At 42.6% G+C, this 18,397-nt stretch overlaps 1 protein-coding gene across 1 annotated transcript; it reads left to right on the top strand.

Moving 5' to 3' along the window:
- The first annotated feature begins 5,195 nt into the window (after positions 1 to 5,195).
- On the top strand, positions 5,196 to 18,004 carry LOC122439358 (olfactory receptor 10H4-like). The gene is made up of 3 exons (XM_043464431.1): positions 5,196 to 5,326; positions 11,552 to 11,596; positions 16,512 to 18,004. The coding sequence occupies exons 2-3, from the start codon at positions 11,560 to 11,562 to the stop codon at positions 17,471 to 17,473; spliced, it is 999 nt and encodes a 332-aa protein (XP_043320366.1). The 5' UTR covers positions 5,196 to 5,326; positions 11,552 to 11,559; the 3' UTR covers positions 17,474 to 18,004.
- The last annotated feature ends 393 nt before the right edge of the window (positions 18,005 to 18,397 follow it).

Below are 18,397 nucleotides of genomic sequence, written 5' to 3'. Positions count from 1 at the left end.
TGCCTTTTCATCTTGTTTAGATTGCTGTGTCTGGAGTGGGCTTTCTGTATTCTGGAGGTCTGTGGTTCCTTTTTATTGTGGAGGTTTTACCCAGTGGGTGGGGTTGGACGATTGGCTTGTCAAGGTTTCCTGGTTAGGGAAGCTTGAGTCAGTGTTCTGGTGCGTGGAACTAGATTTCTTCTCTCTGGAGAGCAATGGAGTGCCCAGTAATGGGTTTTAGTTGGGGCTATGTGTTAGGTGTGACCTTGGGCAGCCTGTATGTTGACGTTCAGGGCTATGTTCCTGTGTTGCTGGAGAATTTGCGTGGTATGTCTTGCTCTAAAACTTATTGGCTCTTGGGTGGTGGTTGGTTTCAGTGTAGGTATGGAGGCTTTTGGACAGTCACTTATTACTTAAAGTTCCATGTAGTCAGGAGTTTTCTGGTGTTCTCAGGTTTTGGGCTTAAGTCTCCTGCCTGTGGATTTCAGTTTTATTCTTTCAGTAGTCTCAGGACTTCTCCAACTATACAGCACTGATAAGAAAACTTCTAGGTTAATGGCAAAAAGATTCTCCCCTGTTAGGGACACCCAGAGAGGTTCACAGAGTTACATGAAGAAGAGGAGAGGGAGGAGGGAGATAGAGATGAGCAGGAGGAGAAAAGGGGGACTCAAGAGGAGAGAGACAGATCTAGCAGCTGTCTGTTCCCAGAGTGTTCTCCGTATCTCAGACACCTACAAGGATTCACAGAATTGGATTGGGAAGAGAAGGGGAAAGGAGGAAATAGAGGTGTTCTGAGGTAGAAAACAGAGAGTCAAGATTGGGAGAGAATAATCTTCGGTTTAAAAATAGGGCTTCTCTTCTTTTTTTTTTTTGTAAGGTTATAGTGTATTGAAAATGAAAATTAAGGAGTAGTAGAGGAGAACTAGAGGACTTTAAAAGAAATAAGAGAAAAAGAAAAATAGAAAATAGAAGAGAAAAAGGAAAGAAAAAAAAGAAGAAAAAAGAAAAAAAAAGAAAGAAAGAAAAAAAAAGGTTTTTTTTCTCCCTAATTAAAAAAATCGTAAAAATCTATGGAAATGAAAGTTAAGGAGTAATGGGGGAGTAATAGGGAATTTTAAAGGAAAATAAAAGAGAAAAAAGAAAAAAAGAAAAGAAAAAAAAGAGAGAGAAAAGTAAAATTATATCTAGGAGTTTCTCTGGAGCTGTTGCTCTGGAGCTGTTGCGGTCAGTGTGGGTTCGGCTCGTTCCAGCTTACACTTCTCGATATCTACAGGCCCCTTCCAGTGTAGTCGGTGTTTTCTACAGGGATTTTAATCTGTTGCACTGGTCCCTTCTGAAGCAGTTCCCTTTGTTTATTTGGCTTCTGTTTGCCGGTCTCCTCAGAGCCTCATTTCCACCCTGACACAGGCGGGCGGAGGTGGACTCTTATTCAGGTAGCTAGTTCCGTCGCTCTGTGGGGAGGGGCTGGTGCCGCGGGGAGGGGCTGGCGCCGCGGGGACAGGCTGGCACCGCGGGGAGGGGCTGGCGCCGCGGGGACAGGCTGGCACCGCGGGGACGGGCTGGCGCCGCGGGGACGGGCTGGCGCTGCTTTCTCCGTCTGCGCTGCTCGGGCTCCCGGCTGTTCTATATGGAGTGCTCCCGCGCTGTGCGAGGTTCCAGCCCTCGGGTGTTCCACAGAAGCGCGGAACGAAAAGCTGCGCCTGCCCTCTGTGCCTTCCCCGTTAGAGCGGTCCAGGCAGCCAGGGGCTTGGTGGGCGGCACTCTACCCAGGTGTGGCACGCCCACTCCCTCCCACGGACCCAGTTTCAGTTTCCGCTGGCGCCAGTCAGGTGCCTGCGCCTTCTGCCCTCCGCGTCCCCAGCCCCAGTCCCCACCCTCGCCGGTCGGGTGCCTGCGCCCTGTGTCTCGCCGCGACCTTCCCCTCCCCCCTGCCTCCTGCCTCCGGCGGGGCTGGGCCGGTCCGCAGCCTGCGAGCTCTTCTCTGGACTTTCTCGGTCTCTTTGTTCTGCGAACGGCCGGCAGTGTCTTCGGGCCAGTTAATTTACTCTCTCTCTTTTGGTCTCCCACAGTTCAAGTTGGCAACTCACAGAAGCTCCCTCCGATTGTCCTCAGGGCACTCAGGCCCGGACCCTACCCCAAGCAATGCCGCCTAAGACTCCCTTCCCGGAACGGATCTCCGTCCTTAGCTCTTTTGTCTCACTTTTTATCTTTTATATTTTGTCCTACCTCCTTTCGAAGACAATGGGCTGCTTTTCTTGGTGCCTGATGACCTCAGCTAGTGATCAAAAGTTGTTTTGCGAAGTTTGCTCTGCATTCAGTTATTCTTTTGATGAATTTGTAGGAGAGAAAGTGGTCTCCCCGTCCTACTCCTCCGCCATCTTGGCTCCTCCCTAGCATCTTCTAACCAAACTGGAAAGCCTTACCTCTCTTCTCAATCAAGTTCTGTCCAAACCCTCTTGCCCTGTTGATCTAAAGCAGAAAATGTGATATTAGCATATGCCTTCCTTTGATAAAATATAAATATTTAATTTTGGAGTATTTGTCTCTCATTCATGACACTCAGCCTATAAAACTCCTACTATCTTAAGACTGGGGCTTCCCAGGTGGCGCTAGTGATAAAGAACCCACCTGCCAATGCAGGAAATGTAAGAGACACGGGTTTGATCCCTAGGTCAGGAAGATCCCCTGGAAGAGAACATGGCAACCCACTCCAGTATTCTTTCTTGGAGAAGCCCATGGGCAGAGGAACCTGGCTCCTTTGACTATAGTCCATAAGGTCACAAAGAGTCAGACACAACTGAAGTGACTTAACACACAGACACAGACCCAGATACACACACACACACATACATCTTAGGATTGGTAAGAGTGTCTTTTTTGTGCTGAGATAACTAGAGGCTGGGGGGTCTAGATAGCTTCAGGGTGGGGACTGGTCTCCAGAAAGATTAAGCATGAAAAGGGAGTGAAGCTGTCAGCCCCACCCCTTAGACATTCAGTGAGAGGAGAGGGGCTCTAGATTACGGTAAGCACCAATGGCCAATGATTTAATTAATTATAGCTCTGTGGTGAAGCCTTTATAAATGTTCCCTGAACAACAGAATTGGGAGAGTTTGTGACCATATGGAGGTACTGGTAGAGTGATGTATTCAGAGAGGGATGGAAGTTCCTTGCACCTTCGCCCACACCTTGCCCTATGCACCCCTTATATTGGGCTGTTTCTGAGTCATGTCTTTTATAATAAAAAATACGTAAACCATGAACTTCCAGATGTTCAAGCTGGTTTTAGAAAAGGCAGAGGAGCCAGAGATCAAATTGCCAACATCAGTTGGGTCATCAAAAAAGCAAGAGAGTTCCAGAAAGGCATTTATTTCTGCTTTATTGACTATGCCAAAGCCTTTGACTGTGTGGATCACAATAAACTGTGAAAAATTCTTCAAGATATGGTAATACCAGACCACCTGACCTACCTCTTGAGAAATCTTTATGCAGGTTAGGAAGCAACAGTTAGAACTGGACATGGAACAACAGACTGGTTCCAAATAGGAAAAGGAGTACATCAAGGCTGTATATTGTCATCCTACTTATTTAACTTATATGCAGAGTACATCGTGAGAAATGCTGGGCTGGATGAAGCACAAGCTGGAATCAAGTTTGCCAGGAAAAATATCAGTAACCTCAGGTATGCAGATGACACCACCCTTATGGCAGAAAGTGAAGAAGAACTAAAGAGCCTCTTGATGAAAGTGAAAAAGGAGAGTGAAAAAGTTGGCTTAAAACTCAACATTCAGAAAACTAAGATCATGGCATTCAGTTGCGTCTGCTGCTACTGCTGCTAAGTCACTTCAATGATGTCCAACTCTGTGTGACCCCATAGGTGGCAGCCCACCAGGCTCCCCCATACCTGGGATTCTCCAGGCAAGAATACTGAAGTGGGTTGCCATTTCCTTCTCCAATGCATGAAAGTGAAAAGTGAAAGTGAAGTTGTTCAGTCATGTCCGACTCTTGACCCCATGGACTGCAGCCCACCAGGCTCCTCTGTCCATGGGATTTTCCAAGCAAGAGTACCAGAGTGGGTTGCCATTGCCTTCTCCACCAGTCCCATCACTTCATGGCAAATAGATGGAGAAACAGTGGAAACAGTGGCAGACATTATTTTGGGGGGCTCCAAAATCACTGCAGATGGTGACTGCAGCCATGAAATTAAAAGATGCTTACTCCTTGGGAGAAAAGTTATGACCAACCTAGACAGCATATTAAAAAGCAGAGACATTACTTTGCCAACAAAGGTCTGTCTAGTCAAGGCTATGGTTTTTCCAGTAGTCATGTATGGATGTGAGAGTTGGACTATAAAGAAAGCTGAGCACCAAAGAATTGATGCTTTTGAACTGTGGTGTTGGAGAAGACTCTTGAGAGTTCCTTGGACAGCAAGGAGATCCAACCAGTCCATCCTAAAAGATATCAGTCCTGGGTGTTCCTTGGTAGGACTGATGTTAAAGCTGAAATTCCAATACTTTGGCCACCTGATACGAAGAGCTGACTCATTTGAAAAGACCCTGATGCTGGGAAAGATTGAAGGCAGGAGGAGAAGGGGATGACAGAAGATGAGATGGTTGGATGGCATCACCTACTCAAGAGACATGAGTCTGAGTAAACTCCGGGAGTTGGTGATGGACAGGGAGGCCTGTCATGCTGCAGTCCATGGGGTCACAGAAAGTCAGACAGGGCTGAGTGACTGAACTGAACTGAACTGAATAACAATTGAAGAACTTTCCTGAGTTCCATGAGTCATTCTATCAAAGTGTGGAACCTGAAAAGGAGGTGTGTTATGGAAAGTTCCAACTTTTTGGCCAATTCTAATGGAAGTGTGAGTCCCACAGGCACCCAGTACTTGCAACTGATGTCTGAAGTGGGGACAGTCTTGTGGGCCTGGGACCTTCACCTCTGAAGCCTGAGAGTAACTCTAGGTAGCTGGTGTCAGAACTGAATTGAATTGTAGGACACTGAGTTGGTGTCCAGAGTTGGAGATCTATCCTTGATATGGAAAGAAGCCACACAGTTGGTGTCATAAGTGTTATGAATAAAAACAATTGACTACTTTCTCCCTCTGTCTTGTCAGCAACACTGTCCACTTCACTCCTGTCATCAGCTTCAAATCTGGCTATTCAACTCAGTCCAGTGTGCCTCAACCTCTCCCCATCTCTTCCTAGGTCTCACCACACCCAGCCTACTACCCTCACAGCATCCACAAAGAGCTTTCTACATCAAGAGTCTGATGCTGCTGCTTGTGCTTGAAACCAACTCGGTGGTATCACCGCTTTGGAAAACTGATTGGCAGCATCTATTCCAGGTGAACATAGATCTCCACTATGATTCAGCAATTACACATCTAGGTGCGGACCCAAAGGAACACAAATAAGCATTATTTACTAAAGGACATGTACTAGTTATTCACGGGAACACCATTTATAGGATCACTAAAGTGGAAACAACCCAAATGTTTATGAATATGTTCATATCATGGAATATTTTATAAACTTTTTTAAATGTATTTAAAATATTTATGGTACCCCACTGCCCTTGGAACAAACTCTTCAAATGGACCTCATAGTCTTGCCTGCTCTTACCCTTCCCACCTCTATGCCTTCATATTCCAGAAACCCCCGAACCACATCTAACTCTCCAGGGCTCACCAGGCACACCATTGTCCCTGAATGCACCATGATTTTGTCACCTTGATATTTTGCACTTTTCTGTCCCCTCTATGTAGAAAACTCTGATCCTATTTCCTACCTCACCTGTATCACATCTACTTACCCTCCAGGTCTCATTTTAGACATCATTCCTCTCTAGCAGTTTTCTTTAAGCCCCAGGCTGGTCTTTGATTGAAACTCAGCTCCCACAGACCCTTAGGATTCCCACATCACACCTCAGACCCCTCTGTGTTTTCATCCTTGGTTACATGACACCTTCTCCCCTGGACCCTAAGAAGCCCAGGGAACAGATCACCTCTGTCTTTGGCCATGGCTGTGCACCATAATCCTTTCTAACTCAGCATTGGGCCCATGATACAAGATATCCATAGAGATGAGCATCAGTTGATTTATTTGGAGAAAGAACCTGGTTCTAGCCTTCTGCTCAGCTCTATCATGAAAGGTCCCTGCCAATTCTCAGTGAAGCAGAGGCAGCTATTTCAAGGAAGCAATCATTCTAAATGCTCTTTTCTTTAACTGCATGTTGTCATAGACATTCCCCTACACTTTTATTCTCTTACTATTATTTTAATTTTTATTTAGTTATTTTAATTGGAGGATGATTACAATAGTCCAGTCAGAATGGCCATCATCAAAGAGTCTACAAACAATAAATGCTGGAGGCAGTGTGGAGAAAGGGAGCCCTCTTGCACTGTTGGTGGGAATGCAAACTGATATAATCATTATGGAGAAAAGTATGGAGATTCCTTTAAAAACTAGGAATAAAACTACCGTATGACCCAGCAATCCCACTACTGGGCATATCCCGAGGAAACCAGAATTGAAAAAGACACAAGCACCCCAATGTTCATTGCATCACTATTTACAATAGCTAAGACATGGAAGCAACCTAGATGTCCATTGGCAGATGAATGGATGAGGAAATTGCAGTACACATTATTTTAATTTTAAATGTAGGATGCAACAAGGAGGGAGAATGGAACTAACTTACCTGGAATGTCCTCTATTTTCCAGATTCACTGCAAAACACACAAAATCCATAATCACATTTACTCTTCACACCCATCCTACAAGGTTCAGTTCAGTTCAGTTCAGTTTCTCAGTCATTTCTGACTCTTTGCAACTCCATGGACTGCATTATGCCAGGCTTCCCTGTCCATCAACAACTCCCGGAGCTTGCTCAAACTCATGTCCATCAAGTCAGTGATGCCATCCAACCATCTCATCCTCTGTCATCCCCTTTTCCTCCCACCTTCAATCTTTCTCAGCATCAGGGTCTTTCCCAGTGAGTCAGTTCTTCACATCAGGTGACCAGAGTATTGGAGTTTCAGCTTCAACATCAGTCCTTCCAATGAATATTCAGGATGGATTTCCTTTAGAATTGGCTGGTTGGATCTCCTTGCAGTCCAAGGGACTCTCAAGAGTCTTCTCCAATACCAACAAGGTGAGAACTACTTGTCAAATAAAGAGAGTGAGGCTCCAAGAGCTTTTAATACATTCCAAAGTGGTCGTAACAAGGAGTTGGTTTCAAGAACAAGTAGCATCGTTAGATTCTTGATATAGAGAGCTCTTTCTGGATGTTGTGAGGGGAGTATGCTGCTGATAGCAGGGGTGGGTGTGATGAGACCTAGGAAGAGATGGGGAGAGGTAGGGTGTGGGAGGTGCAGGCACCCTGGACTGTTGAATGGCCAGATTTGAAGCTGATTACAGGAGTGAAGTGGGCAGTGTTGCTGACTAGACAGAAGGAGATAAGGGCCAATTGCTTTTACTCACAACACTTAAGACACCAACCGTGTGGCTTCTTTCCACACCAAGGATAGTTCTCCAACTCTGCACACCAATTGGATGTACTACAATTCATTTCAACTCAGACACTAACTACCTGAACTTACTTTGAGACTTCAGAGGTGAAGGGCTCAGGTCCACTAGACTGCCTCCACTTCAGACATCAGTTGCAAGTACTGGGTTCCTGTGGGACCCACACTTCCACCTGAATTGGCCAAAAAGCACCCCCTCTTCAGATTTCACACTTTGGTAGAATGACTCATGGAACTCAGACAAGTGTTTCAATGGCTATGACCAGTTTATTATCAAAGACACAACTCAAGAACAGCCAAATAGAAAGGGAGCCATAGGCAAGGTGTGGGGGAATGTACAAGGAGCTTCCATCCCTCCTGGACACACCACTCTACCAGCACCTCCATGTGGTCACCAGCTTAGTAACTCTCCAAATTGTGCTGCTTTGGGAGCATTTATAAAGGTTTCATCACAGATCCATGGTTAATAAAATCATTGGCTATTGGTGTTTAACTTAATCTATAGCCCCTGGCCACTTGATTCAAAGAGCTAACTCATTGGAAAAGACCCTGATGCTGGGAAAGATTGGAGGCATGAGAAGAAGGGGGCGACACAGGATAAGGTGGTTGGATGGCATCACCGACTCAATGGACATGAGTTTGAGCAAACTTTGGGAAAGAATGAAGGACAGGGAAGCCTGGCATGCTGTAGTCTGTGGGATCACAAACAGTCAGACACAAGTGAGTGACTGAACAACAGCAGACTCTCCTTTTGAGGCTGGGCTTTCCGAGCTCTTATGGCAGGTGGACTGAATTCTGTCTCCTCTGGTCTCATAGAAGATCATTCACACACCAGTGCTGAGCAAATACACATACACATCACAGGAGTGCTCCCATCTTACACCTCTGTCTCCCCCAGAGCCTCCTTTCTAGGTTAGTAGCAACCACTCTGGGCCAAAGCAGGATAGAGCAGTAAAGACAAGGCATACACAGAACAAAATTTCTCATGGTTGGTGTTTCTGGAGACCAGTCCTCATCCTGTAGCTACCTAGAGGCCCCCAGCCTCTAGTCATCTCATCAGCATAAAAAAGAAACTTATCACTCTTAAGATACTAACAAATTTAAGTGCTGAGTGTCAGGAACAAGATGAAGAATGAGAGGTCAAATATTTATATTTTATCCTAGGGACACATATGCTAGTGTCAGACTGTCTGGTTTAGATCAGCAGGACAACAGGAATAGGGTAGAACTTGACTGAGAAGAGAGGTGAGGTTTTGCAGTTTGGCTAGAACACCCTGAGCACTTACATTACCCCCAAGAGAAGTCGTTCTCCAAGACCCAGCTCCAAGTTACACTTTTTCTGAGAAGTCTTCCAACTTCCCTTTCCCTGAGGGCACCACAGTGGATTCTCACTCTGGACCTGTCTAGCTCCTGCCTTCCCTCTGACTTGACCCTGAGGGGGTTGGGCATCTGTATTCAGGCTTTTCTCTCCCATAGCTAGTTGCTCCTCAGCCCTCAATAGGGGCTGCAGTCTCTCTAGGAGGAAGCAGAGACTACAGGTGCCAGACAGCCCTCTGAGGTCCCACCTGGTTTCTCCATACCCAGAGGACTGCCCTTTTGGTCTGGTTTCATGGACAGACTCTTGGGAACAGTCTGCTGGAGACGTCAGCAGGGATAAAGCACACTGTATCAGGGAGAAGAGTCCTTAGGTCTGCCCCCACCCCTGCCTGTGGATGCCACAGACAGCAGCAAGCCGGACACTCTCTTCTGCCCTTCCCTGCTGGCCATTTCTCGGAAGAGACAGACCAGGCAGAGGGGGGCCAGGAGAGAGCAGGTAGGAAGAAATGTGCATCCCTAGTTCTCGCTTAGCCTGTGTGCCCCTGGCAACTTCTAGGACTGCGGTTCTGAGCTCAGGCTGATTCTGGCCCACAGAGCACATTTGGACATAAACAGGAAATTTTTTTAGTTGTCACAGTTCATGGTGAGAAGGGGATGTTATTGGCATCTGATTAGTAGAGGCCAGTGTTTCTGCTAAACGTTTTACAATGAAAAGGACAGCCAAAGAATGATGTGGCCCAAAGTGATCATGAATGCTGAGGCTGAAGCTGAGTGCTCTTTGATTTGTATATGTTCTTGCACGTTTATCTAGTTTTCCATATGCATTTCTTTTTAACCTTTTAATTCTCAAATTAATGGGCTTTAATTTATCAGAGACCTTTTAGGTTTACAGACAAACTGATCAGAAAGTATATGGAGTTCCCACTTACCTCCTTCCCTATATAGTTTCTTCTGTCATTTACATGTTGCATGAGTGTGATACATTTGTTATAATTGAGGGACCTATATAGATACATAATAATTAACCAAACTCCAAGTTTACCTTAAGCTTCGCTCTCTGTGTGGTACATTCTATGGATTCTGACAAATGTGCAGTGACATGTATCAACTGTTCCCCTTTCATAGGAAGCAGTTTCATGTGCTATATTTTTTATGTGGAATTATAGACAGTGACTTCCCTGGTGGCTCAGACGGTAAGGCGTATGCCTGCAATGTGGGAGACCTGGGTTCAATCCCTGGGTGGGGAAGATCCTCTGGAGAAGGAAATGGCAACCCACTCCAGTACTCTTGCCTGGAAAATCCCATGGGAGGAGCCTGGTAGGCTATAGTCCATGGGGTTGCAAAAGAGTCGGACAAGACTGAGCAACCTCACTTCACTTTTCATAGACAGTTCACTTTGTTTTTTGCTTTATTCACTCAATTTTATTTTTAAAAATCCACTTACACTGCTATGTGTACACCTGGCTGGGGCTCCAGTGTTTGCATCCACCCCATCTTTCTGCCTTCTGCAGGCTTGTCCAAGTCCCCCACTAATAAAAGGAACATCCTCTTACCTGCTCCCCTACAAAAAGATTTCAGAAATTGAAATATACTTAGGACCAAATTTGCTGGAGTACAGAGCAAGCCTATTCTGAATTTCCACCATTCTACATTCTCACCAGCATTGTAGGAGGATTCTTTTCTCCCCATAATCCAAGCATTTTCTAATTGGGGGAATTAAATAATTATACAGTGAAATTCCCCTGTGTGTGTATGTGTGTGTGTGTGCCCACTCCCCTTCCCTGTTTTACTAAGCATCTTTACATTTGGCACATCTTTACAAACTCCTGTAATTTCTCTGCTCATATTTGTACCAAGGTTTCTAATTCATGTTCATTCTTCTAGATAGTATTTCTTTGTCAGTTTTACACAATGCAATTATTTTTCCCAATGTTCCATCTGCCTAATAACTTTGTCCAGAATTTCCTTTGTGAATAAAAATCCTTAATGTGGATGTTTGCATTTTTTTAAAATATCCTTAGCCTTTGCATCTTTGAATATCAAAAAACTAATTCTCTTGCCCTTTCTTCCATTAACTTTGGTTGAGATTACATATTTATGTCTTGATATTACATATTTATGTCTTGAATCTGTCTGAATGCCACTTTTGCATTTGTTCGTGGGCAGAAATTCAGATTTACTTTGCTTCATGAAATGAACAGTTTTCCCATCAAAAAGAAGTTAACAATCTTATCTTTTCCCTTTGATTTATGCTGCCACCTTTATTATATTAAGTTCTGAATAATGAAGGGATATTTTCTGAGATATGAAATTGATTTAATCAATGCTTCCCTTGTGGCTCAGTGGTAGAGAATCTCCCTGCCAATGTAGGAGACACAGGAGATGTGAGTTCAGTCTCTGGGTCAGGAAGATCCCTTGGAGAAGGAAAATGGCAACCCACTCCAATATTCTTGCCTGGGAAATCCCATGAACAGAGGAGAATGGCGGGCTACAGTCCATGGGGTTGCAAAAGAGTCAGACATGACTTAGCAACTAAACAACAAACAACATGTCTAATCCAGGTTCACACTTTTAAAATGTGTCTATGACTCTATAACGTTCTCACTACCCGGGGGGGGGGGGGTATATCTCTCTCGTTTATTTAATTTTTAACATTTTACATCTTGATTCTTTCATTTTTTTCTGGATAGATGATAAGGTCACTTCCCTTCCTATCTTTCTTTGTAGAACTGCTCATGGCTTTCAGTTCCATGTTAAAGAACAACAGAGACCGTGAGTAACCTTGACTTATTCCTGTTCCTACAGAATGGTGCATGTAAAGGTCCCCACTTAGTATATAATATTAGCTAGGTTTCTAGTATGTATTCTTTATCTAGCCAAGAACGTCCCCTTCAAGTTCGTGGTGTAAAAAGGTTTTTTAAAGATTCACAAATAGACATACATATATCAAATCATTATGCTGTACATGTAAAACTAATACAAGGTTATATGTCAATTATATAAAAAATTTGAAAATCATAAATAGTAGTTTAATTTTAGAAAATATATTCCTTCCTGGATCAAAAGAATTCTATCATTTTTCTTTTTCCATTTGTTTATGGGATGAATTAATGATGCTGCACCTTCTTGTCATTCATATATCAACATCACCTGATCATAACACACTAATGTTAATACATCATTTTATTTGGTTAAGTAATATCTTTTAATGGATTATAAAATTTGCAAGGATAGGTAAAGTGGACCTGCAGTTGTCATTTCTTATAACATTCTTAGCTGGCTTTAGAATCAGATTGCATTAACCTGATGAAATGAGCTCAGCGGGTTTCTTTCATTTTTTTTAAACATATGCGTAAGATATTTATCAAGTGTTCCTTAAAGGTTTAAGAGCACTCACTTGTAAACTGGAACTAATGATTATAGGAAGAGAAAGTCTTTAACCATTTCAGTTTCTTTAAAACTTTTTTGAATATCTAGGGTCTCTTTTATTTTCTTGCACTAGCTCTGCAATTTTATATGCTTCTGAACATTCATTTCATTTTCTGTTTCAATTTCTTAACTTATATTTTATTACTGCTATTTCTATTCACTTAAAAGCATCCCTTATTTTTGTAGTTAGTTCCAATTTTAATTTTAGGTTTTTTTATTGGCATTTTCTCCTTGCTTCTATCTTATTAATCTGTTCCAATCACCTGACTTTCATTGTGTTAAGCATTATTTCCTGGACAAAGTATCTTGATAAATATATTTAAAGATGTGTATGCCCCTCATAGTAATGTTTTAGGTTAAAACTTTGACATTTGATGCTTACATTGTTTAATTATTTCTTCATTTATTGTATTATTTACTACTGAAACAAATGATTATTTAATAATATGTTTATTTCCCACTTGTGGAATTTGGAAAGCTACTGGTTCTCTACTAATTTCCATTTTTACTGCATTTTAATCTATATATTATTTATACTTCCAAGTGAATGAAGGATTTCTCTATGCCCTAAAACAGGGCAAGATTTGGTTAAGGCCTTCTGCGTACTTGAAAAAAATGTTTAATTTTGTTTAGTGAAGAACCTAAGTATGTCTAGGAGCTAATGTTTGAATATTATTAAAGAATTGCAATGAATAATTCCCAAATTGCAATTCTAAGCTCTGTTTGAATTTCCAACTTCAATTTTTTATCTGTCTAGTACTGATTTAGCTATTTCTATTTTATAGCTATTTCACTGAAGTTAGGTTGAATATTTCTTCCTGATATTCAAGTGTATATTGTTGTATGTGTTAATCATATATACACAGGTTGCTACAATTTTCTTTCAACTTACATAAAATATTCCTCTTAGGCCCATCCTGTGTGCATATGTGTAATTTTTATATTTCAATATGATTTTAAACTGGATATATTTTCCTTCAAAGCCTTTTTATAACAAAAATCACATTTAAATGAATAACTAAATTAAGAATAATTCCTATTATTTGTATTTCATCATTCATTCACACCAGAAGAGACTAGTTCCTTAAAAATACTTTCCAGCTATTGATCTAAATCAATACCTCATATTGTATATTGTTATTATGGCCTTTGCATGTCTATTCATTTTTTCTTGATCCTGGCTGATTGATGAGAACAGACCAACTGTTCTGTGTAGGATTTCACCTTCCAGATTTTCTGACTGATCCCTCAAGGTGTCATTTAGCTTATTCCTTCATCCTCTGCACATGACCACCTTTTTTTTTTCATTTCTTTTTTTTTGTTGGAGGCTAATTACTTCACAACATTGCAGTGGGTTTTGTCATACATTGACATGAATCAGCCATGGAGTTACATGTATTCCCCATCCCGATCCCCCCTCCCACCTCCCTCTCCACCCGATTCCTCTGGGTCTTCCCAATGCACCAGTCCTGAGCACTTGTCTCATGCATCCCACCTGGGCTGGTGATCTGTTTCACTATAGATAATATACATGCTGTTCTCTTGAAACATCCCACATGATCACCTTTTCTGATGATCAGAAGGCATGTTTTGAATCTGGTTCTGGCATCCTTTAACGACACATTTTCAATGAAAGTTCCATTTGGCAGTGGAAGAGATCTCTTTTTTTTTTTTTTTCAATTATTTTTATTAGTTGAAGACTAATTACTTCGCAACATTGCAGTGGGTTTTGTCATACATTGACATGAATCAGCCATGGAGTTACATGTATTCCCCATCCCGGTCCCCCCTCCCACCTCCCCCCTCACCCGATTCCCCTGGGTCCTCCCAGTGCACCTGGCCTGAGCACCTGTCTCATGCATCCCACCTGGGCCGGTGGTCTGTTTCGCCATAGATAATATACATGCTGTTCTCTCAAAACATCCCACCCTCGCCTTCTCCCACAGAGTCCAAAATGTTCTGTACATCTGTGTCTCTTTTTCTGTTTTGCATATAGGATTATCATTACCATCTTTCTAAATTCCATATATATGTGTTAGTATGCTGTAATGATCTTTATCTTTCTGGCTTACTTCACTCTGTATAATGGGCTCCAGTTTCATCCATCTCATTAGAACTGATTCAAATGAATTCTTTTTAATGGCTGAGTAATATTCCATGGTGTATATGTACCACAGCTTCCTTATCCATTCATCTGCTGATGGGCATCTAGGTTGCTTCCATGTCCTGGCTATTATAAACAGTGCTGCGATGAACATTGGGGTGCACGTGTCTCTTTCAGATCTGGTTTCCTCAGTGTGTATGCCCAGAAGTGGGATTGCTGGGTCATATGGCAGTTCTATTTCCAGTTTTTAAGAAATCTCCACACTGTTTTCCATAGTGGCTGTACTAGTTTGCATTCCCACCAACAGTGTAAGAGGGTTCCCTTTTCTCCACACCCTCTCCAGCATTTATTGCTTGTAGACTTTTGGATAGCAGCCATCCTGACTGGCGTGTAATGGTACCTCATTGTGGTTTTGATTTGCATTTCTCTGATAATGAGTGATGTTGAGCATCTTTTCATGTGTTTGTTAGCCATCTGTATGTCTTCTTTGGAGAAATGTCTGTTTAGTTCTTTGGCCCATTTTTTGATTGGGTCATTTATTTTTCTGGAATTGAGCTTCAGGAGTTGCTTGTATATTTTTGAGATTAATCCTTTGTCTGTTTCTTCGTTTGCTATTATTTTCTCCCAATCTGAGGGCTGTCTTTTCACCTTACTTATAGTTTCCTTTGCTGTGCAAAAGCTTTTAAGTTTCATTAGGTCCCATTTTTTAATTTTTGCTTTTATTTCCAATATTCTGGGAGGTGGGTCATAGAGGATCCTGCTGTGATTTATGTCAGAGAGTGTTTTGCCTATGTTCTCCTCTAGGAGTTTTATAGTTTCTGGTCTTACATTTAGATCTTTAATCCATTTTGAGTTTATTTTTGTGTATGGTGTTAGAAAGTGTTCTAGTTTCATTCTTTTACAAGTGGTTGACCAGTTTTCCCAGCACCACTTGTTAAAGAGGTTGTCTTTTTTCCATTGTATATCCTTGCCTCCTTTGTCAAAGATAAGGTGTCCATAGGTTCGTGGATTTATCTCTGGGCTTTCTATTCTGTTCCATTGATCTATATTTCTGTCTTTGTGCCAGTACCATACTGTCTTGATGACTGTGGCTTTGTAGTAAAGTCTGAAGTCAGGCAGGTTGATTCCTCCAGTTCCATTCTTCTTTCTCAAGATTACTTTGGCTATTCGAGGTTTTTTGTATTTCCATACAAATTGTGAAATTATTTGTTCTAGTTCTGTGAAAAACCGTTGGTAGCTTGATAGGGATCTCTTGAGCTTCCTTCCATGACCAGACCATCTCTCCAGGGAACCTGGTTCTTTTTACTGACATATGGTAACAGAGATTTTATGGCTATTATTACAATTAATTTCATTGCTCCTGCTTTCAAGATCGCTGCCTCAGATTTCCTTTGGTACACATTTTCCTGGCATATATTTGTCCATTTTTTCATTTTCAAATTTTCCATTTGGTTCTTTAGAAGAGCAAGTACAAAATGTGAGATAGGTTGCCAGAAGTGAGTACCAATAAATTGTATGAAAATAAAGATGAATGAGTTACTCAATAAAAGGACAAAGATGATCAGAGAGAAAAGATTTTTTTAGAATACTAATAACCAAATATATGTTTTCTAGAACAGGAGCACTATTCAAGAGAATATGACCCAGATCATCCATGTCTGTTTTGACGATTACAAATCTAGATTCCTTTATTTCTTTCCATCACTGTTAATAAAAATAACCCAGTAGCCAAACAATATCTTAAGCACTTAGGGAGCTGATTTTAGTTTATTGATATCACATTAATAAATAGTAAGTACTATTATGGGTTCCCAGGTGACTCAGTGGTAAAAAATCTGCATGCCAATGCAGGAGACGTGGGTTCCATCCCTGGGTCAGAAAGATCCTCTGGAGGAGAAAATGGCAACCTGCTCCAGTATTCTTCCTGGGAAATCCCATGGACAGAGGAGTCTGTCAGGCTGCAGTCCATGGGGTCACAAAGAGTCGGGCATGACTGAGTGAATGACCATGGGCATGAGCACAAAGTACTATTATGATTTACTACATCTTACTGATGAAGATTGTGAGGCTAGTAGAGGTCTTCGATTGCCATTTACCTATGTTAGAGCCTCTCTTTTAATCACTGTGCCTTCATTCTGTTTCTGATCTCCCCAGATGCAGCATCCTGGTCTGGTCAGAACTACAGCACAGTGTCTGAATTCATCCTCATCGGCTTCTCCAACTTCCCTCAGCAGCTCCTGCCCACCTTCTTCCTGCTGTACCTGCTGATGTACCTGTTCACACTGCTGGGGAACCTGCTCATCATGGGCACCATCTGGAGGGAGCACAGCCTCCACACCCCCATGTACCTCTTCCTGTGTGCCCTCTCCATCTCCGAGATCCTGTTCACTGTTGCGGTCACCCCTCGCATGCTGGCGGACATGCTGTCCTCCCACCGCTCCATCACCTTTGTGGCCTGTGCCAGCCAGATGTTCTTCTCCTTTACGTTTGGCTTCACCCACTCCTTCCTGCTCATGATCATGGGCTATGACCGCTACGTGGCCATCTGCCACCCCCTGCGCTACAACGTGCTCATGAGCCCCCGTGACTGTGCCCGCCTTGTGTCCTGCTGCTGGGCTGGTGGCTCAGTCATGGGGATGATGCTGACACTGATAGTTTTTCACCTCAGCTTCTGTGGGTCTAAGGAGATTCATCATTTTGTCTGCCATGTGCTTTCCCTCTTGAAGTTGGCCTGTGGGAAGGAGACAGCCTCTGTCACCCTGGGTGTGATCCTGGTCTGTGTCACGGCCCTGTTGGGGTGCTTATTCCTCATCATCCTCTCCTATGTCTTCATCGTGGCTGCCATCTTGAGGATCCCCTCCACTGAGGGCCGTCACAAGACCTTCTCCACCTGTGTCTCCCACCTCACCATAGTGGTCGTGCACTACGGTTTTGCCTCCCTCATCTACCTCAAGCCCAAAGGCTCTCATTCTATGGAGAGTAACATGCTCATGGCCACCACCTATACGGTCTTCACCCCCTTTCTTAGCCCCATCATTTTCAGTCTCAGGAATAAGGAGCTGAAGAACGCCATACAGAGAAGCTTCCATAGAACTTTCCATCCCCTAAGCTCCTGATGGCCAGTTTGGTGGTATGGAAGGTGACAGATGGTTTGAGTTTAATAATTTCTATCTCTATATAACTCCTGTAGTGATTTAGGTCTGTAAAATACCCACACTCCATAGGAGTTTGATACACTCTAGCTGTTAGTTTTTCTCCAATTTTCCCCTTCCTGCCATAGACTCTATCATCACAATCTCTTTTTTTTAACTGGAGTATAATGGCTTTAAAATGTTGTGTTCGTTTATGCTTTATAACAAAGAGAATCAACTGTATATATACATATATCCCCTCCTTTTGAACCTCTGTCCCTCCCACTCCACTTCCTACCCCTCTGGGTTATCATAGAGCACCCAGCTGAGGTCCCTATGCTATAACAGCAGGTTCCCACTAGTCAACAGTTTTACACAGGATAGTGTATATACGTCAATCGTAATCTCCCATTTCATCCCAATCTCCCCTCCCCTCAACTTTGCCCACATGTCAGTCCTCTATGTCTGTGTCTCTATTCCTGCCCTGAAAATAGGTTCATCTGCACCATTTTTTTAAATTCCTCATTTATGTGTTAATATATGATCTTTGTTTTTCTCTTTCTGACTTACTCCAGTCTGTGCCTGAAAAAGGAATGAATATATGTACATGTATAACTGAATCAACATGCTGTACACTTGAAACTAATGCGACACTGTAAATCAACTATATGCCAATAAAAAAAAAATTTAGAGATAAAAGACAGACTTAAGTTTCATCCTCAGTTCAACTGACTCACTTTTGTTCCTTTTTATGGCTGAGTAATATTCCATTGTAGATATGCACCACATCTTCTTTATCCATTAATCTGTTAATGGATATCTAGGTTGCTTCCATGTCCTGACTACTGTAAATGGTGTTGCAGTGAATATTGGGGTGCATATATCTTTGTGCCCAGTGAGATGAACTCC

The sequence above is a fragment of the Cervus canadensis genome, chromosome 4, assembly GCF_019320065.1.
Source record: "Cervus canadensis isolate Bull #8, Minnesota chromosome 4, ASM1932006v1, whole genome shotgun sequence".
Taxonomy (NCBI): domain Eukaryota; kingdom Metazoa; phylum Chordata; class Mammalia; order Artiodactyla; family Cervidae; genus Cervus; species Cervus canadensis.
Note: the sequence above shows the minus strand (reverse complement) of the source record. Positions and strands in the feature narration are given on the sequence as shown.

Excerpts from the sequence above, each read along its gene's own strand:
- LOC122439358 (XM_043464431.1), top strand. The coding sequence starts at position 11,560 with ATGGCTTTCAGTTCCATGTTAAAGAACAACAGAGACC. Across the intron at positions 11,597-16,511 it reads GTTAAAGAACAACAGAGACC|ATGCAGCATCCTGGTCTGGT; the intron begins GTGAGTAACCTT and ends TGATCTCCCCAG.